This window comes from Mandrillus leucophaeus, unplaced genomic scaffold (genome assembly GCF_000951045.1).
Source record: "Mandrillus leucophaeus isolate KB7577 unplaced genomic scaffold, Mleu.le_1.0 Scaffold61, whole genome shotgun sequence".
NCBI classification, from domain to species: domain Eukaryota; kingdom Metazoa; phylum Chordata; class Mammalia; order Primates; family Cercopithecidae; genus Mandrillus; species Mandrillus leucophaeus.
Genome location: NW_012106586.1, coordinates 2,825,736 through 2,850,939, shown reverse-complemented (window position 1 = coordinate 2,850,939; position 25,204 = coordinate 2,825,736). Strand labels below are relative to the sequence as shown.

General features: G+C 41.7%; 1 protein-coding gene across 1 annotated transcript in view; it reads right to left on the bottom strand.

Moving 5' to 3' along the window:
* ATP8A2 (ATPase, aminophospholipid transporter, class I, type 8A, member 2) overlaps nt 1–25,204 on the bottom strand; it is a 537,919-nt gene that overhangs the window by 27,643 nt on the left and 485,072 nt on the right. The window contains 3 exon segments of the mRNA XM_011999987.1: nt 11,230–11,250; nt 13,492–13,512; nt 22,080–22,102. Of these exon segments, the coding sequence (XP_011855377.1) occupies nt 11,230–11,250; nt 13,492–13,512; nt 22,080–22,102 (65 nt within the window).

The following is a 25,204-nucleotide window of genomic DNA, read 5'->3' as shown; positions in this document are numbered from 1 at the left end:
AATGATGGTGAAACCCAAGCTCATACAAGTCCTTACAAAAAGGTTCTTTTTAGAAGCTGACAAATCCTACAGAAGGTGTTATGCTCCTGCCTTGCAAAATGATCGGTTTCAGGAAGAAGTGGACAGCTGAGTTATGATGGAGAAAAATAAACTCTTGTGTCCACATTTCTGTTAGAAAGCTATTCCTGCAAAAATCACACATGCGTAACTGCCAAAGAGTGGGAGCGTGGAGAACACAGCAAAGAACTCCAAATCTGAACTTTAGATCTTGTCAATAGCTACAGCTGATCGGAATCACAGCTGACACTACAACAAACCCAAAAACAAGCAGGTAGTTTTAGAAACTTATTTTTCAATTAGCTGCTGGGCAGTCTGCAAAACACAGATGTGACGGGCCCTCAAGAAAAAACAGTTGGTCCCAGGTTCCCTGTCCTTCGGGGAAGGCCAACCATCGACCAATCCACCAGGCTGCTAACATTCTAACCTGTTTTAAACGGAATGATATTTCATAGCCTCAATTGGCAACTTATTTGACTCATTATCATTAGGAAATGAAAACCTTTGGGGCTCAAGTGTATTCCAGACCTACCTAGGCCTTTGTTTTATCTGAAAATTTACCTCAGTTAAAGACACTTACGTAATGAAGGAAAATCACAAGAATATAACAAAACAAAATCAGTTTTCCAGCCTAAAACTTCAATAAGAGTTATATTTATTTTATATACCATGGAACTAGGAGCCCTGCAGAAATTCCATTCTATTAGACGGTAGTACATGATTCCCCTTCCCCCTTTCTGCCAATCCATATGCATCTTCTTTTTAAAAACATGACTTCTTGACCTCTCATTCATTCAGCATTTGTACTGCACCTACTGTGTGTGAGACCCAATGCTGGAAACAAGGTACCCAAGACACAGCCTCTGTGCTCATGAACCCACAGTCCTCAAGGTGACCTCGCTGTGCAGACACTTACCATGCGATAAGGTGATGATGCCCTTACAGAGACTGTGCTAGGCTCAGGAGAGGTGACATGCAGGGGTGAAGAACTTGGAGAAGGGCAGGGAGAGAATCGGCACTGAAGCTGGGTCCTGAACAATGGATGGCTCTTTGCTGACCATCCAGATGCAAACACAGGAGGAGGAAAAGGTTCAGCAGGAACAACAATGAATCCAGTTTCAGATGTGGGGCCTGTGAGTACCTCTGAGGTGTTCAGAAGACAAGGGACCAGAGAGAGGCCAAAGCTCAGATGCCACTTTGGACTCAGCTTATAGAAACCTTGGAGAGCCGGCAGACTGAGAAGGAGCGCTGTGCATGGTGATTCCTGGAAAACACCCACACACCATCTGTGTGTTCAACTAGAGGCTTCATTCAGCTGGAACCAAGTCTTACACTTTTTGTACGTTTTTCAAAGTACCTATCCTGGGCTGAAAACAGAGGACATGGTTCAATATGTAAAATTGCACTTGGGCTTTGTATTCACTGATTCGTGGTGTGACTCTCTTCTTACGTTGCATCTCCACAACTCAATCCTTCATCATTTGTCTCTGTCTGTCCATAATGCCCAGCACTGAGCTCAGAACACACTAAGTTTTCCAATAGTGGCCAAGATAAATTCCTCTGTATTATTCTTTTAAAATGCCAGAATATGGACACTGTCCCTATTCTCTTCCAGAGAGACTAGCCCTCTGCAAACTCAGGAAGATACTGTGAGCAGTGTTTGTGGATTTATGGAGATGAAACATTGTAATTTTTTTTAAGAATTCAGGTTACATGGAACAGTTTGGGGGATATTCCGGCTGAAGACACCATAGGGTTCAAGGTTAACTAACCCTACTACAAATTCCGTTCCAAAAATAAACAGCAGGTTCCTCCAGTCCTCCCTGGACCCAACTTTCCTCTAATAATAAAAATGGGGCACTGGAGAGGACAGAGGCTTGTAGCAGCACAGTGCTTGATTTCCTCTGTCCTGGACAAGGTTTTGCTAGTGGAGGCAGGGGACGATTCTGGATGTCCACAGGTATGAATAAAAGAGCCTAGCAAATGCCTTTTCTCTCCAGACAAAGGAACAGGAAAGAGGCAGCCTAGCAAGACAGAAAACGTTTAGGCCTGAACTACTCACCTGCAGCCAGATACCCGAGAGAACAGGGTGGCCCCTCCCACCCATGCCAGCGAAGACCTAGTGGTGATCTTAGACTTCTTCCCTCAGGAGGCTGTTATGAGGCTCTCCAACACCCTTATGGGGAGGTGACAAAGAAGACCAAGGAGGGAGCCTGGACTTTCATCCCAGTCAGCCAGTAAGGCCCCCTCCCTGCTGGGGTGTCAGCAGAGATCACTTCGGATGACTAGACTTCCATCCCCAACCCAGTGAAATGCAAAGACATCCTTTTCCCTCTTTACTGGGTGATGTCAGAAAAGGTCTCATGCAGAATCAGGACCCCTGCACCTGGAGAGCAGGAGCTGCCATCCCTACCCTGAACACATAAACAGAGGCCATTAGTGAATCTGGATTACCTCTACCTGGCAGGAGCCAGGCTGCCATGAAATCCAGAGTCCATTGCAGAATAGCCAAAATGTCCAGGTTTCATTTGAAAATCACTTATTTTACCATAAACCAGGAAGATCTCAAACAGGGAGAAAAATAAAAATGATCAATAGATGCTAACACCAAGATGTCAGAAACAGTGGAATTGTCTGACAAAGATTTTAAAGTAGTCATGGTAAAAATGCTTCAATAAGTAATTATCAACACACTGAAACAAAAAAAATAGAAAGCCACAGCAAAGAAATATAAGACATGAAGAACAAATGTAAAATTTTAGAATGGAAAAATATAACAACTGTAATAAAAACCTTAGTGGATGGGCTCAACAGCAGAACGCATGGGACAGAGGAAATAGTCAGTGAACTGAAAAACAGAACAGTAGAAATTACCCAGTCTGAGTAGTAGAGACAAAATAGACTACGAAAATTAACAGAGCCTCAGGAGCCTGTAAGAGTATAATAGAAGATCTAACATTCATGTCTTCAGAGTCTCAGAAAAAGAGGAGAAATACGGCAGGACTAAAAAAGCAGTAGAAATAATGGCTGAAAATGTCTCAATTTTGATGAACAATATAAACTTACAGAGCAAACTCTAAAGGTGATAAACCCAAAGAAATCCACACCAAGACAGACTTTAATTACACCGCCGAAAACTAACAACAAGGATTCCGAAGGCAGCCAAAGAGAAATGACACCAATAGAGGAAAACCACGGAGGCTGACAGTGGATTTCCCATCAGAAACCATGGAGGCTAGAGCAAGTGGCACGGCATTTTTCAGGTGCTGAAAGAACAGAACTGTCAACCCAGTGAAAATATCTTTCAGGAATGAAAAGAAATCTCTCGAATGGAAGGAAAACTAAGAAAATTTGTCACCACCAGAACTGTCTTACAAGAATAGCTAAATAAAGTTCTGTCAGGCGGGGCACAGTGGCTCATACCTGTAATCCCAGCATTTTGGGAGGCCAAGGCAGGAGGATCACTTGAGGTCAGGAGTTCAAGAACAGCCTGGCCAACATGGTGAAACCCTGTCTCTACTAAAAATACAAAGATTGGCTGGGCACGGTGGCTCACACCTGTAATCCCAGCACTTTGGGAGGCCGAGGCAGGTGGATCACCTGAGGTCAGGAGTTCGAGACCAGCCTGGCCAATGCGGAGAAAACTTGTCTCTACTAAAAATACAAAAAATAGCCAGGCATGTTGGCAGGTGTCCGTAATCTCAGTTACTTGGGAGGCTGAGGCAGAAGAAATGCTTGAACCCAGGAGGTGGAGGCTGCAGTGAGCTGAGATCACGCCACTGCACTCCAGCCTGGGCGACAGAGTGAGACTCCGTCTCAAAAAAAAATTAGCTGGGCATAGTGGTGTACACCTGTAATACCAGCTACTTAGGAGGCTGAGGCAGGAGAATCACTTGAACCCCAGAATGCAGAGGTTGCAGTGAGCCGAGATCACACCACCACACTCTAGCCTGGGCAACAGAGTTAAGACTCCATCTCAAAAAATAAAAAATAATAATAAAGAAAGTTCTAGAAACAAAAAGGAAATGATAAAAGAAGAAATCTTGGAACATAAAAAAGAAAGAATACAGTAAGCAAAAATATGGGTAAATATGAGAAGCTTTTCTTTTGCTCTTGATTTCTCCAAATTATGCTTGATGAGTTAAAACAAAAATTATACATTGTCTGATATGGTTTTAAATGTATGTAGAGCTAGGTGTGATGGCTCACACCTGTAATCCCAGCACTTTGGGAGGACAAAGTGGGCAGATTTCTTGAGTCCAGAAGTTCAGGATCAGCCTGGGCAACATGGTGAGACCTTGTCTCTATAAATTTTTTTTTTTAAAAATTAGCCAGGTGTGGTGGTATGTACCTGTAGTTCCAGCTGCTCAGATGGCTGAGGTGGGAGGATAGCAATCCTCCCACCTGAGAGCCTGAGAGGTTGAGGCTGCAGTGGGCCATGATCCCACCACTGCCCTCCAGCCTGGGCAACAGCCTATCTCATAAAATAAAATAAAATAAAATAAATGTGTGTAAAGAAAATACTTAAGATAATATTATAAATGGGAGTGGGGAATAGAGATATAAAAAGAGGCAATGTTTCTGTACTTCACTCAAATTGGTAAAATGACTGTGATAAGAGATATATATACATATATGTAATGGCAACCAGTAAAAAAAATCTAGAGTAAAAGATGGACTCAAAACAGATAAATCAAAATGGAATTCTAAAAAATGTCTGCATAATCCACAAGACAGGAAAAAGAAAACAGAGAAATGAAAAACAGAACAAACAGAAAAAAAAGATAAAATGGCAGACTTATGCCCCAATATATCAGCAATAAATTAAATATAAATGGTATAAATATGCCAATTAAAAGATACAGAATGACATAGTGAATTTAAAAACATGAGCTGATTACATACTGCCTTTTAGAAACTCGCTTCAAATATAATGATATAGGCAGATAGAAAATGATGGAAAAGATACATCATGCAAACATTAATCAAAATAAAGCCTAAGTAACTATATTAATATTAGATAAAGTAGGTTTTAGAGCAAAGTAATTTACTGGAAAAAATGAAGGACATTATGTAATGACAAAAGGATCAATCCATTCAGAATACATAGCAATCCTAAATATCTATGCACCAAGTAACAGGGCTGCAAAATATGTGAAGCTAAAACTGATAGAACTGAAAGAAGAAATAGACAAATTCACAATTATAGTTGAATTTTTCAATATCCCTCATTCAACAATGGGTAGCACAAACTGAAAATCATCAATAAAATTTAAAGAACTGCCGAACACCATCAACCAACAGGATATATTCACGGCACACTCTACCTAATAACAACAGAATGCACATTCTTTCCATGTGCACATGGAATATATAACAAGAAATAGAATATTCTGGGCCATCAAACAAACTTCAACACACTTAAAAGTTATACACGATACATGTTACAAACACAATGGAATCAAACTAGAAATAAATAAAAAAGATAACAGAAAAATCTTCAAACACTTGGAAATTAATAACACACTTCCAAATAATAAGGGATAAAGAAAAAGCCTTAAGACAAATATGAAAGTTACTGAACTAAATGAAAAAGAAAATACACTAAAATTTGTGTACACAGTTAAAACAGTGCTGAGAGGGAAATTCACAGCAGTTCATCTATATATTAAAAAAATAAAAAAATTCCAAGTTCTCACATGAAGAAACTAGAAAAGAAGAGCAAAATAAACCCAAAGCAAGCAGAAGGAAATCATAAGGAATAAAAACTGATAGGTTAAAAACAGAGAAACAATAAAAAAGTTGATAAAGAGCTTCTTATTTGAAAAGAACAATAAAATTAACAAACCTCTAGCAATACTTACAAAGAAAAAAAAAGAGAAGACACACATTACCAATATTAGGAATTAAGTGAGATATTACTCAGACCTTGCAGATATCAAAAAGATAACTGTGGGATACTAGAAACAATTCTACACATGTATTTGACAAACCAGATGAAATGGACCAATTCCTCGAAAAACAAGACTACCAAAAATCACACAATTTGAAATAATTGTAATAGCTCTCTAAATATTAAGGAAGTTGAATTTATATGGCCTCACTGGAGAATTTTACCAAAAGTTTAAAGACTTACCACCAGTTCTACATAATCTCTTCCAGAAAACAGAAAAGGAAAGCACACTTCCCAATTTATTTATGAAGCCATTGTTATACCATACCAGTCCATACAGAGACATTACAAAAAAAGAAAGCCCCAGTCCAATGTACCTTACAAACATAGATGCAAAAAACCTGACATTAGTAAGTGCAATTCATAAACATATAACAAGAATTACACAACACAACCAAGTGGAGATTACAGAGATACAAGGATGGTTCAATATCCAGAAATCAATGTAATCTACCATGTTAACAGGCTAAAGAGGAAAAAAAACCACACAATCCTATCAGTTCATGAAGATAAAGCATTTTACAAAATTCAACACCCATTCATGAGTTAAAAACAGACAAAAAATCTCTTAGCAAATTAAGAAAATAACTTCCCCAACTTGACAAAGAGCATCTACAAAAAAACCTACAGCCAGCACCACACTTTATGATAGAAAGTTCAATGCTTTCTCCCAAATACTGGGAACAAGGCAAGGATGACCATTTTCACCACTTTTATTCAACACAGTGCTAGAAGTTCTAGCTAGTGCAAATAACACAGGAAAAGGAAATAAAAAATACAGGGACCAGAAAGGAAGTAATAAAATTGTAGCTATTTGCAGATGACATGATTGTCCGGAAAATCCCAAGAAATACATATATATGCACACATAAATATGTATATATATTTCTGTATGGACATACGCATACATAAATATGTATATACATTTCTGTATGGATATAAAACTCCTAGTACTAATAAGTTAGTTCATCAAAGTTACATGATGTAAGATCAACATATAAAAATCAGTTGTATTTCTATGTATTATCAATGAACACACAGATCCTAAAAATTTAAAATACAATGCAATTTGTGATTGTTCAAAAATATATGAAATACTGAGGCATAAACAGAGCAAAACATTTACGAAATTTGTGTGCTAAAAGCTACACAATGCTGATGAAAGAAATCAAAGAAAATCTAAACAAACGGAGAGACTTGCCATTTTCATGGATTGGAAAACACAGCATAGTAAAGATGTTAATTCTCCCCAAATTGATATACAGATTTAAAGCAATTCCTGTCAAAATCTCAACCATTTTTTGTAGTTACAGATAAGACTATTCCAAAAAGTATATATGGAAAGGTAAAAGAACAATTGTTAAAATTTTGGAAAAGAAGAATGAAATGGAAGAAATCAGTGTATCTGATTTCAAGACTTATGATATAGTTACAATAAGCAAGACAGCGTGTCATCCAAATAAACAGATGAATAGAATAGAAGACAGAACCCAGAAACAGACCCACATAAACATACCCATCTGATTTTTGATGAAGGTGCAAAAGCAATTCAGTGGAAGAAAGCCTTTTTGACAAATGGTGCTGGAGCAACTATATATGCACAGAAAAAAAGGAACTTTGATCTAAGTCTCATACCTTACACAAAAATTAACTCAACATACATACTTGAAAGTAAAATATAAAACTATACAACTTTTAGGGAAAAAAACAGGAGAGTATCTTTGAAATCTAGGGTTAAGCAGAGTTCTCTTAGACTTGACACCAAAAACATAATTCACAAAGAAAAACTGATATTTGGACTTCACTAAAATTAACTTTTCTTCTATGAAAGACCCTATTACGAAGCTGAAAGAACAAGGTACAGAATGGGAGAAAATATTTGTAAGCCATATGTCTCACAAAGAACTGATATCTCGAATATATAAATAACTCTCAAAACTCAATATAAAACAAAACAAAACAAAGAATCCAATTAGAAAATGGTCAAAAGCCATGAAAAGATGTTTCACCAGAGAGACTACAGTTGGCAAATAAACACATGAAAAGATGTTCAACATCATTAACCATTAGGAAAATGCAGACTAAAACCACAAAGAGAGATCACTAAACAGCAATCCCAATAGCTAAAATTAAAAAAAAAAAAAAAAAAAGACAGCACTGAATGGCTGGCAAGGACATAGAAAAACTAGATCACTCATGCATCATGATGAAAATATAAAATGGTATGCCCACTCTGAAAAACAGCTTGGCAGTTTGTTTAAAAACCAAACATACCACAGCCTTGTGAAAACACTAAAAACCACTGAATTATACACTTTAAAATGGTGAAGTTTATGTGTTTGAATTATGTCTCTCACACACACAAATCAGGTAACCCTCCACTAATGTGCAGCCCAAACTGTCAACCCACAGAATCATGAGCTAAATACACATGGTTGCTATTGAAAAAAAAAACAAAAAACCTAAAACTAAAACTAAATATGAATCTACTATAAACCCAGCTATTGTACTCCTGGACACTTATCCAAGAAAAATTAAGACCTAATATTGACATAAAAGCCAGTAAACAAATGTTTGTACTAGTTTTATTTATAAGAGCAAAAACTGGAAATCCAGATCTCCTTCAACGGGTGAATGGTTAAGCAAAGTGTGGTACATGTGTGAGGTGGAATATTACTCAGCAGTAAACAGGAAGAAACTACAGACACATGCAACAACCTGGATGAAACGCCAGAGAATTATGCTGACAGAAAATGTCACTAACAAAAGGTTCCACGTTATACGATTCCACGTATATGCCATTCTTGAAATGACAAAAATCACAGAAATGGGGAACAGATTAATGGTTGCCAGGAGTTAAGGAGTGAGTAGAAAGTAGGGGTAGCTGGAAAAGCACAATGGTGGGGTGGCGGGGGGGAAGCGGTTCTTGTGGTGATGGGTGTTTTGTGTTGACCGTTGTCAATGTCAGTTTCCTGGTTGTGACACTATAGTTTTGTAAGATGCTGCCATTAAAGAAACTGAGTAAAGGGTACATGTGAGCTTTCTATTATTTTTTACAACTGCCTATGAAGCCACAATTATCTCCAAATAAAAGGTTTAAATAAAAAATGTCAGTCTGTCTCTTCCCTTCTATTCCCTTTTATTTCATGTGTTTCTGCAGTTATCCCTTTGTGAGCAGCACAGAGCAATGCTATCTCGCCAAGCTTCCTTGAAAGCGGGTGGGGAGACTTCCTCCAGCATCTCCTGCAGGCACACTAGCCGAGGGAGAGGCTGTCCACTGCAGGCAGAGCCATTCTGACCTCATTAGCTGAGCAGGCAAAGAATTTGAATGACAGCCCCGGCACATATGGAAACCATTACCTCATTCCACGACTTGCAAGGCTGAGCTCCGTGGTCCTGTCGGCAAGCCTATGAAAAGGTCAGGTTGGAGTCACGGGGCTGCTAGGAACAGATAAATTAGCAGGGCACCTGGCTGACCTGGAGAGGCCCCAAGCGAAATGCTGTGCCACGGGTTGAAAAGGCCTGGGTGTCACAAACCAAGTGAAGGATAGTCTAGGCTCTGTGCATTTACAAATAGGGGCATTTGGGAAACGGAGAAAACATACTATAGCAGGGAAGCACTGAGTTAACCACAAAGATGCAGCTTTATAAGCAAAAAGTTCTGTTAAAATTCTACATCCACAAACAGGACCATGCTGCTTACCTACTCAGAATCATACAGTAAACGCAAGGACGCTGGCTTCCTCCCGATGCTATTTCCTACTGTGCTTCCCTCCCTCCCTCTGCTCCAGCCAAATGGCCGTCCTTGCAAGTTCCCGGATCACTCCGGTTTCCCGCCTCAGGCCCTTTGCATATGCTTTCCCTCAGCCTGGGATGTTCTTCCCATGGACAAGTCTCTCTCCCTCAGTTCACTCGGACCAGACTCCCCTGACCAGCTTCCCAGAAACCCTCCCCTCATCACTGTCTGCACCCACATCTAGCTTGGCTTTTCCGTGTCATACTTTTCACGACATCGTTTGTGTGTACTGTCTGTGTTCCTCACTGGAATGTAAGTTCTATGAGGGCAGGAATTTTGCCTTTTTTTTTTTGTTTGTTTGTTTTTTACAATTATATGCTTGGCACCCAAAACAGTGCCTGGTACACAGTGGATGCTCAAAAACGATTTGTTGAAGGACTGAAGCAGCAAAGAGATGAAAGAGTCAACACAGGCTGGACCAAAGTACAAAAGCAAAGACAAAGATGGAAATGGCAGGGCCACAAGGCCTTTCTCCTGCCAGAGGCTCCTGGGAGCACCTCCCTGAAACCATGTCTGAGATTCCGCTTCTTCCTGGAAGGGGAAGGGAGGCGCTGGCCTGCTGACCCTCTAAAACCCGCTCTAAGGGAGCTGCTTTGTTGACAACACCATCTCCAGGGCCAAAGGATAACCAAGGCTACATCCTAACTTTGCCAAAGAGCAGTGGACACTTTGCAGACAGAGGCACAATGTGGCTGAGACTTACTGTCCTGTTGAGTGGAAATCGTGACTTCAGCCAAAGTTCACCCTTCCGTGAAGCATGAGAACAACGGCTGCATTTAAGGAACAAGTAGGTGGAAGTGAGGAGGAAGGAAAGCAATGGAGGGTGGGAAGGATCCTTATACAAAGGTAAATACAGATCATCTTTAAAGTGTCTGGTCGTCACTGAAAAGAAATAGAGGAGAGAATGAGCATAAGGTGATAGAAAAGAAAGAAAAGGAAATGTCGGCCAGGCATTAAGGAGAGTTTCTGAAGAAAGCCTTTGGGCTGGAATATAATTTCCCAAGGTTGATAGCTTTATTATGTACAACACTGAAAATTAAATGTGACTGGACAAAGCACCTAATATGTCAAGACATGGAGTAGAGACCTAATAATATGTTTTAATCAACTAATTATTTGAATGTGAATTTATCCTTGTATGAAAAATAAAACAAATGTGCTCATTGGAGCTTAAAAAGATGTGCATCGAGTTTGAATTACTGATATCTCTCACGTGACTGTGATGCACTTTTAAAACTGCAAACGTTCTGGGCTCATTAGGCTGCAAATTAATTGCAATAAAAATAACCTTCCCCATACTGGTCTCTCCTCTTTTCCTAACACTTTCTTCAACGCACACAGGGTCTAGGTCTGGGCCATAAACATCCAACTTTACAAATTCAAATAAGCATCCAAACAAACAGAAGAATTCAAAGCTGGCTACAAGGACTCCCCGACTGAACTGCTGGAGTAATTAAAGAAAGATGAGCTTCGCCACCGATTAACCTCCTAAACACTAATTAAAGATAATGAGGGTTCAAGGTGCTTGGCACAGGCTGACCTCCATGTCCTGCCACAGTTCCCAAACAGGCTGACGGCCCGTGCAAGACTCACAAAGAGGAAAAGAATAAAGTGGATGCAGGTGCCTGCTTCAGGCCGTCTCCCTGGGAAAACACAACGCCCAATCAGTGGAGAACACAGTAACCTCCTCCGTAAGAACTGCAAATAGAACAGTCTCCAGATCTCAGCCTAGCGTATTTGTTTCTTGGACTTCAGACCATGGGTGAGTCACTCAAAGTTCAGTCCAGCCCATGGAGAGAGCCAGAGGACTTGGAGAAATTATTTTTTAACTATGGCTCTTTATTCCTTTCTTGAGCTACTTGGAGTCCTTCTGGAAATAAGGTGGGGTGTGGGTAAATAAGCTGTCACGAAGGGGTGAATGAATTAGCAGTCCTGGGCACTTTGGAGTCTAGCCCTGCCACAGCAAACGGGTGGAAGTATTTTCCTATCATCCTTCTCCCACCTCATCCCACATGGAGGGAGGCAGTATTAGCAATGAAGTCCTGGGTAGATGCAGAAAAGGCCACAGAAAAAAAGTCATGTGTGTGCAGCGAAGCTCCCCTCCCTTTTCCAGTGCGTGTATTTTAACTGGCATGTGGCATGGGATCTAGACTTTCCCACATGTCATCATTATGGTATTGTAGGTTGGAGGCTGAGTTCGATGCATGAGAAAGCATATGGCTGCCATCCTCATTACTAGAGAGTTGAGGCCTTTCACCATCTGCCTGTGCAGGTGCTGGTGCCCAGTGTCTCCACACTCATAGTAAAGATGCCATTTGAGCCACGTGATGCCACAGGAGCAGGTGGGGACCCCAGCGGCTGAGGCTGACATGCATATGCTTAGCTGGACCTGGACATACAAGTGTTTCAGGCAGACCCTTCTCAGTCACCAACCTGTGACAAGTCTCCATGAACTGGCTGAGCTGCTTTGTAGCTGAAGCTACAATTCCATTTTCTGTAATCCTGTATAGATACTTATGACTTTGTTTCTTCTGGTCAAGCAGTTGGGCTAAATATATGAAAACGTCTCTTGAAAAATCCTGCATCATCCAAAATAAATCAACTATCCCATAGTCTTTAGCCAAAGGTGAATGTGACTAATGGATTTGCAAATCAGTCACACAAAGAAAGCCAAGGGTGCAGCCATTTTTCAAGGGAGGCCACACCTGGGGAAAAGTTCTTTTGTGGAACAAACGGGACCCATTCCACGGTGTCTTTTTTATTTTTAGTTGTGTTACTGTTGAGATTTAAGGTAAATGGAAAGGAAAATTAGCATTCGGTTATCTGGTGCTGTGTGAAGGCTGTCCAGATTAAGAACCAGGCCTATCATCTGTGTTGCTGTGGGCTAAGAAACATGACCCCACCCGTGCGTGGCTGGTGGCTACAGATGGTCTTGGCAACATCTTGGATCCTCTCTGGGCCTTGTGTTTAAAGAGGAGGCTTCACGGTGGTGATGGGGAGTGAGGCAACAGCATGCTGACTTGGCCAGTGTCTTTCTTCATTGCTTCAGTGCAGGGTTTACTTAAAACTGATCAGCACATAGACAGACAATGCTAAAGGGTCCTTCACAGGTCAAGAACCTTTCCTTCTTCCAGGTAGAACAGCTGCTAAACCTGCCCAGTACTTCTGGCAAACCCTTTCTTTTAAAACCGCAACATGAGATGACTGGCGGCATTGTTGCTTGTGGGTATATTCCAGTTGGGAGAACAGCTGTTATTGGAAAACTTCGCCTGGGCTCCACGAAGTGAGGCTGTCCTGACAGGTCTGGCTAAATTACCTTTCTCTTGGTACCTCGCCGTCTATGAAAAGATGGACGGCAACCAACGATGGGAGGATGATGTGAAAGACATGGTAAAATATAACAACATCCGGGGCACAGGAGCTGGAAGCCACATTTCCCTGTCCTTTCCCAATGGGAAAAACAAAACAAAACAAAACATTTGGGCTATGAGTTTTTTTAAAGAATGAGCTGAATGTTTAAAATCAATTATTTACAAATTATTACTTGGCCTGTCTCTAGATCATCTGTAAAAATTATGAAGTAAAAGCTTAAAACCACAATTTATCTCCAGTGTCTGATGACTGTAGTTCCTCCTGAATGGATAAACAGTACCAGAGAATGCTGAAATCTAGGAATGAGGTGCACATCTGCCTCTGGGAAGCAATGCTTTTCTAAGGTAAATAATGGTCTTTAGTCTTTACAGTCTTGGTAGGAATGTAAAATGGTGTAGCCATTATGGAAAACAGTATGGGGATTCCTCAAAAAATTCAAAAATATAGAATGGTCCTATGACCCAGCAATCCCAATACTGGGTATATACATCCAGAGGAGATAACATCAGTATGTTGAAGAGACATCTGCATTGCCATGTTCACTGCAGCATCATTTACAACAACCAAGATACGGAATCAACCTACGTGTCCATCAACGGAGGAATGGATAAAGAAAATGTGGTACAAATCCACAATGGAATACTGTTCAGCTATAAAACACGAAATCTTGCCATTGGTGACAACAAGGACGAACCTGGAAGACATCACATTGGGCCAAATAAGCCAGGCACAGAAAGACAACACCGCAAGATCTGATTTGTATGTGAATCTAGAAAAAGTCAAACTCAGAAACAAAGAGAAGGGTGGTTACCAGGGGTTGAGAAGTGAGAAAAATAGTAAGAAGTTGGTCAAAGGTATAACCTTTCAGTTTTAAGATGAGTAAGTTCTGGAGAGCTAATGTACAGCATGGTGATTATAGTTAATAACAATGTATTGGTGTACTTGAAATGTGCTGAGAGTAGATCTTAAGTGTTCTCTCCACACACGTGAGGGTAACTGTGAAGTGATGGATAAGTTATTTAGCTTGGTCGTGGCAATCATTTCCCAACGTACACATATATCAAACCATCTGTTGTACACCTCGAATATATACAATTTTTATTTGTCAATTATACCTCAATGAAGCTGAAGAAAAAAAAAAAGAATGACAGTCCTCAGTGGGTTAGTGAATCCTCCAAAAATCAAATGCAAAATTAATGCACAGGGAGATAGCACATTGCTCTTATGAGACTCTCGGAGGCCTGAAGGAGACATGTGAATATTCTCTCCAACATCCATTTCTTCCCTCCTTGTTGAAGAGCATGTATAGCCACAGTGACACCCCCGCCCCAATCTTCCTACACGGATGGGTTTTGGTAATCCAAGTCTAAACCAATCCACCGTGGTATTTCCCGGACTATAGGGATTGGCTCAGGGTGGTCCCGGCAAGGCGAACAGTAACTTTGGTCAGTTGGTTGTCAGGGGCAAACACCCCCTCTCCACTGGTGAACAAGGATGCCCATAGTCCCCATTACTTTAGGTCACCTTCCTGTTATTTCCACAAGGGCCATGGACCAGACTCAGTATAAAGCACTGGGGGCAAAGTGAAAAGATGGAAAGAGACTGGTGGGTCTCTGATAACATTCTGGCGAGGGATCGACTGACCATGACTGCCCCTGAGCAGGACGTTCAAATTAAACAAGCTAGGTGCTTCTCCAATCCTGAAGATAAGTTTGAAGTGGGGTCTCTGGTATTGGCAACTGAAAGCATCCTCTATTGACGTAAGAGTTATTTAAGAACCACTGGCCCAAGGACAGACTTTAAGGAAGCATGAGTATATGCGTGGGGTGACAGCAGGGAGAATGAACTGAAAGGAGATGAAGAAAGAACGAACTTGGCTCTTTATTTTGGCCTTCTGACCTTGAGATATACACCTTGTGGTTATTTTTTTGTGTGCCTTTTGGATGTAATTGATAATAGTAATTTTAGTTTTATTCTCTTTTCCATTCTTGTAACCAGCATACACTATTTCTACTAAATAAACAGCTACCCAGTAGGTCTTGTATAACAAACCACATTCTCCGCATTAGCAGTGCTCTGGGGATGGAGGGTACTTTACGGTCAGCCCAATGCAACGTCATTCTAAATTTGCACATTTGGTTCCTTCATTCTTACGTGTAAGGCGGTTGTTAAACTACAGCTTTTCATTTCTCCTCAAAAGGGTGTGTGTGAGGTCACTGTAAGAAAACCTTTCTCTAATGTAAATTGTTCTAGAGTGGGGGTAAGAGGTGACTTTCCAAACAATCTCTAATGAAATACGTGTGTCCTAACACAGCCCTGCATGAGAGAGGAATCCTGGTGACACATCCCTTTGTTTCTGCATGGTCATGCTGCCAAGATCTTGATAAAGCAAAGGCCAAGTGGTAAATGTTCTCTACTCACAGGTTCTCATTCAATAACTAGTTCTTACAAGTGAGGCTTTTGATGACTCTTCGTGGCTTACAGAATACAGCCCCAACTTCATCATAGGTCTTATGATTTGGCCTTCACTTACTTATCCAACCTAACCTCTTTTTGTTTTTGAGATGGAGTCTCACTCTGTTGGCCAGGCTCCACCTCCCGGGTCAAGCAATTTTTGTGCCTCAGCCTCCCAAGTAGCTGGGATTACAGGTGTGTGCCACCACACTTGGCTAATTTTTGTATTTTTAGTAGAGGCAGGGCTTCACCATGTTGACCAGGCTGGTCTTGAATGCCTGACCTCAAGTGATCTGACTGCCTTCGTCTCCCAAAGTGCTGGGATTATATGCATGAGCCACCAGGCCCAGCCCCAACCTACCCTCTTAGCACCTTTCTGGACTCTCAGCCTCATCATACCAAACTTTTCATTATTCCCAGATAACTTTTTTTTTTCTTTTTTTCTGAGATGGTTTCTTGCTCTGTCACCGAGGCTGGAGTGCAGTGGTGTGATCATGGCTCACTGCAGCCTGGAACTCCTGGGCTCAAACGATCCCCATGCCTCAGCCTCTTAAGTAACTGGGACCACAGGCACGCACCACCACACCTGGCTAATTTTTAAAAAAACTTTTGTAGAGATGGGGGTCTCCTTATGTTGTCTAGGCTAGTCTTGAACTCCTGGCCTCAAGTCTTTCTCCTGCCTCGGCCTCCCAAAGTGCTTGGATGACAGGTGTGAGCCACTGCACCCCAGCTCCAGATAATTCTTTACATCAGCTGTGTCATTCTCGTCCCCTGCTTCACTACCTGCTCTGTAATTCTAATCTTCCCTGGGCTCTCTGGAATGTCACTCATCGCTTTATTAAAATGCTTTTCACATTGTGTTCTCATTCTGTGTCTACCATTTGTCATCATTACCTTACAGTTTCTCTGTTTCTTCACTGCTTAGCTTGACCTCTGGCAAATCGTAAGGGTTTGATACATGCTTTTGCCTGGATTTGCATCGCCATAAAGGATGATAATAAATACATCTTTAAGTTAACAACTACAGGAGAGGAACCATGCCTGGAAAATTCTCAGAAGCCCTAGTTTGATCCAAGTTGACCCCTGAAGATTAAGAAGAAAACTCACCAAAGTTCTCTAAAGGAAATCTACTTTTAGAACATGATTCTCTACAATAGGATATGCCTACTCACAGGCATTTAAAAAAACTTATAATGCTACTTGCTCAGCAGGTCTTATGTGTGATTTTTTTTAAGGATTAGAATGTTAATGGGTAATGGTTTGTAGAAGACAAAAATGGGTGCATTATGTTCTGTGCTGCTCTCAGGTGGGCGAACAAAGTTTTGGGGGAACAAATACAAACTCTACTGCTAACTCTATGATCTGGTTTTTCATTTGCTGTTGTAACTTCATTTTCTTTTGCTGTTGTTCTTCATCGTGTAAGTGAATGAGAAATGTTGCTGAATATATATCAGTTTTTAGGAATGTAAAATTATTTTCTGGGGACACTGTCATGAAGGCAGCACAGAAAATCAAAGCAAACACACAGAAGGTGCGTCTCAGAGCCTACACAACATTGCTAATGATGTCATAAGTTGGACTCACTCTAATAGAGCTACGAAAGAACTAAAGTCAGAAAACATGAAACCTACGCATGGTATAAACCGCTGTGTTATAAAGAAGCAAATGCAAGAATAATACATTGACACAAACCATGAAGTAAACTTGATGGAATGATGTGGTTATATCCTTTGAGAATATTACATAAAAAGGAAGAAGAAAAAGACATCCTATACGGAACAAAAAGAACAGAGAATCTGAGGCACATAGATGAGGATGTCTGCTATGCCTAATGGAAGAATTGCCTGAAGATCCATAGAAAGAAATTTATTTACCCGGAATCAAACGGTGCACTTTGTAGATATTCCTTGCAAAACTGTACAGTTACAAAGATTAATAAATTGTTTTTGAGGGCATAGGTGTATTTCCATTTCCAAATATCAAAGAAACTAAAGTGGAAAACCTTGAGGACACAGCAGAAGTGTTATCTCCAGCTGGCCGCACTGCAATCACATAGTGTATGGGTCCAAGAAGCAGAGGCCAAAATGGAGCAGAAATGTGTGGCCACTGCATTTCTCTGGGTTATCAAATACAAAAGCTCACTTGGATTTTATTTTGAAATGTCATTGTGTCTCAAATGCTCCAGTGTACAGAATATCTTTAGATGTTTGATCACAGAGTACAACCAATTTGTCCAGCAACATGGCAGCAAGCTTGTGTCCGACCCAGCCCCGGTGTCTCTTTGCTTTTGAGTGCTTTCATGTCTGCAATCTTCTGCATCATGTGAAAGGCACTATGCATAAATTGGGAACATGCAAAAGGAATTTGTCTCCTGTCTGTGACAACTTGGACAAGTCTTCAGTTTTCAACAGATTTGTGAGGATGGTGAAAAGATGATAGCTTAGACAATAAGCCCAAAGTTCCATATGACAAAAGTGTATTCAGCCGGTTCCTGTCCTCAGTTCTTTTTTAAAAAGCAAGGGCTTTTTGAATAGGTGAGACAGAGCAAAAAGGGCAAAAGGTCTGGGCGACAGATCAATGCTTTGAGAAACAAAACCACCATCATTCTAGAAATATCTTAAGAATCTAAAATTTCTCCCATCTAAGATCTTTGGGTATTTCTGATGAACTAGCCAAAAAAATAGATATGGGAGAACTAAAAATTTTTGATTCCACTAGTAATGAAAAGTTGTATTTATCAGTAAATTCAGTGAGGACATGTAAAACTCTTAAATTATACCCTTAAAATCATTAACATTTTAAATTCCTCATTTTATGTTCCAAAAGTAAATGTATAATATTAAATAATTAAATGTGCCTTACTCTCTCAAAACTGTCTATTCTTAATAAAGACCTCACATTTTTTGAAGAATGTATGCATCTGGATGTTGTGACTAAATTAAAATATAAAGTTAATGCAAGTTTTTAGGGTTACAGTGCTGTTTACTATTCTTTCAGCCACTGGTTTTTAAAGTGCATTTTTCATACATTGAATATTTTTAAAACATATTTAATTAGTATAAGAACATATGAATTGTTTCATATAATACACATAAAATCTTAATATATTGAAATCCACAGATGTTTTCAAGTTAACTTGCTTCTGTCAGGATCTCAGATTAAATAAAGGTTCTTATTTTTGGTCTTACAAATAGGTCACTGATTAGTAATTAGTAATTGTAATTACATATTGCTATTTTTCAAACAAGCATTCTTACGTGTCCGCTCACATAAAATAATACTGGCAACTAGCTTATTCTCACAAAGTATATTACCTGATCCATGTTCCTGTCTGCATAAGTCAGTCACATAAGAAGAGAACAATCATCACATGAGGCTATTTTGATTTCAGAGAGAGCATGTACACAAACTGTTGGTTCTTTCTTTATATGACTTGTATATTTAAGCAACAGTTAAATATAATCAAGAACAAAAATGAGAAAGTCTGAGGTCACAAGGCAAACTATGAAAACACAAACTCGGCAACTAATCTTTATCCCTCAAGGCTTTTCTCAACACAACCCAAAACAAAGCAAAAGTAAACTAAATACAGAGATGACATAAGGGAAACTGTCTTCCCTAACACTCACTTCTAATTTTTATCATTTTGAAAAATCACCTCATTGCTAACGCTAATTGACTTTAAAACAATAAATGTCTTAACTTGAACACACATCACAAATTCATCCTAATAAATATTTTGTGTATGTTTTATATACAGTATTGAGGTTTTACTTTTTATTTTTAGAAACCAGGTCTTGCTGTGTTGCCCAGGCTGGAGTGCAGTGGCTGTTCACAGGTGTAATCACGGTTCACCGCAGCCTCAAACTCCTGGACTCAGGTAATCCTCCTGCCTCAGCCTCTTGAGCAGCTGGGAATACAGGTGCGTGCCACTGTGCCTGGCTAGAGATTTTACTCAGTTTTTAAATCTGAGAATGGGATTCTATGGCTTTTAAGTGGTATGGTAATCACACATTCTAAAAATTTGTGTCATGTATGTTCCTTGCTTAAACTCCTCCCACGGAAATGTTTCCCGGTGGCTACAATTCAATGCCTTGCTCACAAACGCCCGTGTGATCTGGCTCCTGCTGCCTCTTAGATCTCTCAGATGACTTTGTCATGCATTTCCCAGGCACTGGTCACACCGAGCGTCTCTCCCACTCCCCCTGCAGGCCTTCCTATCAAATTTTGGGGCCTGGAACGTTCCTTCCCCAGACCTCCTCTTGGTTGAGTGCCTGTTTAGGTCTCAGTTTAAAGACTGTCATGGCTCGGAAAACATGATCTTGAGCACTGTGAACTGAAGGAGACTGAGAGGGCCTCAGAAGCAAGAGGGTTGCTCTGACCCTCCCTACCCTTCAGTGGGAAGCATGGTCATGAAGGAGCTTCCCTGACCTGAGAGGAGGTCTGCGTTCCGGAGCGGTCCTGCCCCACCCCGAGCGGGAAAGAGGGCTGCGCAGAGAGGCCCACAGTCCCAACAGACAGGTCTTGCTGAGTTCCCCACGCTTGATAAATTACCCCCTTTTTGTCCAATCACCTTTTTGCATGACTGTCCGTTTTTCATTGGCATAAAAATACATAGGTTTTTCCCTGGGTCTTTGGGTCTTCACTTCTGAAGGCTCCCATGTCGCATAAAACTTTGACAAGTCAGTCTGTTATGCTTTTCTCTGATTACTCTGTTGTTACAGGAGTGTCAGCCATGAGCCTTGTAATGCATGAGGAAAAGACGTTACTTTTTTCTTCCCTGACACTGGCATCTTAGGAGGCTTCCCGGACTGCTCCAGCCCAGCCATTCACTGCCCATTATGTCGTCTGCTTCATTTTCCTCCTAAGAGCCACCACTCACTGTCTCCCACTACCAGGTGAGCCCTAATGCAGTAGGAATTCCCTCTCTTATTCTAGGCCGGGGTCCGGCCTGGCACTTCCTCCGCTTTTAATAAATGTCAATTGCATGGATACATAAATGACTCGCCCCACATTAGGCCAATCACTGGTTCTATTTGCTATGAGGCCAACATGTTTACTCATTAGTGACTGTGAAGTCCCAATTACCACCACCTAAGGGGCCTTGAGCCAATCCTAATTGCCAGAGAAAGAGAATAAACACTGAATAATCATATTATCACTGCCCTATTAGAAAAGGAAGACTTAACTGGGACTCACTGAATCACTAACAATCCAGGCTGTGTGACAGTCAATCACGTGTCCTGGTCTACAGAATTTCCTCTTAGGGACACCAGCCTGAGACCCATGCCAGGTTTTTTTAAACCCAAGAATAATTTTTTTTTTTTTCTGCTCCTGTTAATAGAGAAATGTCTCCAAAAATCCAACACATCTATTGCTAAATGCAGTGATTCCTGCTACAAGGACCATCTCTTAGTGATAACTTTTACATATTCTCCACGTTCCTCTCAACCACAAGGTCAATGATGTCATTCACCCGTGATCTAACGGGACCTTGACTGGCTTTCCAAGGGCTGGCTCTAGACACAGAACTAGTATACCTTACCACAGAGACCACGTCAGGGGCCTGGGAGGACATGCTGTGTGCTGTAGTGTGCAAAAGCAGCCATCAAATATGAATGGAAAACACCCAGCATTTCTCCCCAGGCTTCTTTCCCCCTCTAACAGTCCAGGACGTCCCGGGGATCCAGCAGTTCTCTCAGATGCACTACAAAGTCATTTTAACCCTGAATGCTGGGGTGCCTGGGAGTCTACACTTCTTCTCTACGCCTTTGTCAGAACTTAGGGAGAGGTTAGTCAAGAAATGAACAGTAGAATCCGGTTATTCTCAGATAACATCTAAATTGTAACTCAGTTTCAGATTGGGTGAACCTGCCTGTTTGTTTTCAGGCTGGAATGTCTTACTCTCAGAGATCAGTCACAGTTGGAGGTAGGCAAAACGGGAAGCCAGAGGGAAAAGCAAACAACTCACTGATAACGCAGGAGAAAAGCGATTAGCAAAGAGATCCCAGAACCTCCTGAAGAACTAATCCCTGCCTGGAATGTATAATGTCACTATTCAAATTACGCGACCTATACAATGGCAATTTTTTTTTTTTTTTTTTTTTTTTTTGCAAATCTACCTTTAAATGTTTCTGTTGCTGCTCAAGTGGGTTAAATAAAACTATCTTCCCCCAAAAGAGATTAAAATATTTCCTTACCACTTAAAAAGGGAAACAGCGAGCTGTCCACACTAGTTTTGTTCGGAACGGACAGTAAATTCATCAGGAAAAATGGTTCTTGAAGAAAAGTCTTGTTGGCAAATAGAGAAAGTTGACATGGAACTAATTTAAGTCATAATTCAAAAAAGGAAATGTACTCAAGTCATCGTGGAAATACAGCCTGAGGCTGTGTTACCAACAAACCACTAACACCGATGGTTCCTCCAGGCTTACCTCCCTCCATCACGAGGACACTTCTTCCCATTTTCTCTCCAGGCATTTCCTAAAGATGCTGCACTTCTTCGTCACAGCACTGAGCAAGCAGCTAAGCTCCTGATTAGATTTCTGATACAGCTGCAGCACCGTTTTAAAGCTGAACAAGAAGCTTAATAATAAACAACATCTGGTATTTAATTTTAAAAATTTCTCATTATTAAACATCGGTTCATAAGAACAACAACAACAACAGGCTCTTGGAATTTAACATTCTTAAAATAACAGAGAATCAATTATTTTTAGTTGACACAGGCAGCTTAGGCATTAACTAAATGCTAATGAGGTGTTTTACTTTCTGAAGAGTTTATTTTCCTCCTCCTCTCCTTCCTGTGGATGCAAACAGTCCCCAGAAGCCCGGCTGGGTCATGCGGGCAGCCTTTCGGTAATTTCCTGCCCCATTCACTCCCTTTGTTCCACTAATGCATTTCCTGACCTGTCGCGAGTATTTGTCAGCAAGGCGAGAGCTTCAACTGGCTTTGCCTGGGAGCGTCCTTGGCTCTCCAGCTGTTCTCCTAAGAACTCTTGCTGTTGTCTCAACTAAAATGTTTGCGGCATTAGGCTTTGCCCAAGGTTCTTTGCTCTACAAGATTAAATGCATTCAATTAATTTCTTTCATAGACCATACTAGGCTCCATGAAGGTGATTGTGGGTGGAAATTGGCTTCTTTAGCAAGGCTTCTCTTTTCTGAGCCATATCAAAATGTGAGCCGCGGCTGGGAGCCGTAGTTCAAGCCTTGAATCCTAGCACTCTGGGAGGCTGGGGTGGGGAGGGGGATCACAAGGTCAGGAGTTCAAGACCAGCCTGGCCAAGAAGGTAAAACCCTGTCTCTACTAAAAATAAAAAAATTAGCCAGGCGTGGTGGTGGGCAACTGTAATCTCAGCTACTCAGGAGGCTGAGGCACAGAATTGCTTGAACCCGAGAGGCAGAGGTTGCGTGAGCCAAGGTCGCGCCACTGCACTCCAGCCTGGGCAATAGAGCGAGACTCCATCTCAAACAAACAAACAAACAAACAAACAAACAAAATGAGCCTCTTTCACGCACTCCTTTCCCTGTATTTGCTCTGAATTTGTCCACTGGTTTGGCTTCAGCATTTCTTGTGGAGGAGGGGTATGATTTCTCTGCTTGGTCCATGTTCTTCCTACATGTAGGGATCTAAAAGTCAACAATGTGCAACTACAATTCTCTAGCTTCCTTGGACTCTGCACGAAGCTTCATCAGCCAGCAGACTGTGACCCTTTTCATCAGACCCTGCCAGAAGGTAAGCACCCCTCCTGGTCTGTCTGGGGGCTCCGTGGCTTTCCAGTCTAATAAAGACGTAATTGCAAATGCAAGCATCTGGGTGGCTCTCCATGTCTTGGCTTGGTGGAAAGAGGCCTGAAGTAAGAAGATGCCGGTTTGCCTCTCTTTAGTTGGGTGACAATGAGGACAATGAGCAGACGTGACTCCATCTCTCTGAGTCCTCATCACCTTTTCTGCACATGAGGAAACTTTCATTTGCTGCATGTGGGGATCAGTGTTATGATTAAAAAAAAAAAAAAAAAAAACTAAAGTGGGGCATAATGAATAAATCCATGGCATTAAAACCCAGGAAGACAGGTCTCGGCATGGTGGCACTTCCCTGTAATCCCAGCTACTTGGGAGGCTGAGGCAGGAAGATGGAGCAAGTCCAGGAACTCGAGCCCAGCTTGGCCAACCTAATGGGGCCCTGTATCTTAAAAACAAAACAAAAAAACAAGAGAAGGTTCTCCAGATTCGGAGGAACTTGAGGAACACAGAAACCAAATGTTATGTGTGAACCCTGCCCAGATCCTAACACCAATCAACCAATCCGAAAAAGGCAGGGCTGAGGCATCCAGAGAGTCTTTTTATGGACTGGGTGTTTGACACCAAGGAATTATTATTCACTTGTTAGATGTGCGCATGGGGACTGGACTTTCACACTGAATAACATGAACAAGCATGTTGTGTATCACATACGTTTTAAAGTCTTGTGGAATGTTTAGAGATGCCCCCTAAAGCGTAGGTGGACTGTCGTGATGCCTGGGATTCGCTTTATGTTTCTGGAAAGAAAGGCTCTGAGCAGAAGGGGCGAGATGAAGCAGAATCTTGATAATGATTGGATCTGGGCAATGATTTCGTAAGACCTTATTGTGCTCATCTCCCTACCACTGTATATGCTTGAATATTTGAATAATGAAAATAAAACTTGTAAAATGAGTGTTTTAAGGGAAGCCCAGGCTGCCATCAGCACAGCAGGGAAGCTGGTGACATCAGAGAGTGTGTCCTGAGGTGGACGGCATTTGCTCCCAGGACAAGGCCTGTCCTGCTGCCCCTGAGCAGCCCACGCGTGGTCCAGTGCTTGGGACAGAGTGCGACACTGTCACATAAAACCAGTCAATCAAGAAGGGCCAAGGGTAGCGTCAACCACAGAAGGGCACAGTGCGGGGAGGACAGGGGAGGTGGAGGCTGAAGGTCGTACACGTCAGAAGAGAAGCAGAGGCGGAAATCACTGTGGCTCTGGTCTGCACTGGCTCAGCAGGTGGTGGGCCGAGGGCAGAAGGTGGCATGATGAGGCTGCGCTTCACAAAGGATGTCCTCAGCTGTGGGACGGTGGGTGAAGAGGGATGGGCACCACAGCAGGGGACCGGGGGGATAACTGCACAGATGCTGGGAAGACGTCGAGACCTGGCACCCAGGGATGCTCAGGACACGAGGGGACAGTGCGGACACCAAGAGGGAGTCTGCAGTGTGGGAACAATTCATCCCGATGGAGCAGGAGACGCTGCAGGAAGGGCTGGTTCTTGGGAGGAGTGGTGACGGCCGGCATAGACGGTACCGACAGACCGCAGCTCAGATGGACAGGGCAGGCCGGCCGGAGACCCTGGGGCAGAAGGGACAGCCTGGGCTGGGTGCGCTGTCCTCTTCACAAAGAGGAGCTCCTGGAAGCCGTAATCCAAAGGCTGTCTTGAGGAGACCACAAGATTCAGAACTCACTAGAGTTTCCCCCAAGCCCCCATCCAACATTCACCATGACCGATCGTCCACACCGCTCCCATGTGCCTGGGATTCTGTTAGATTCTCCCTTTTACCTCAGA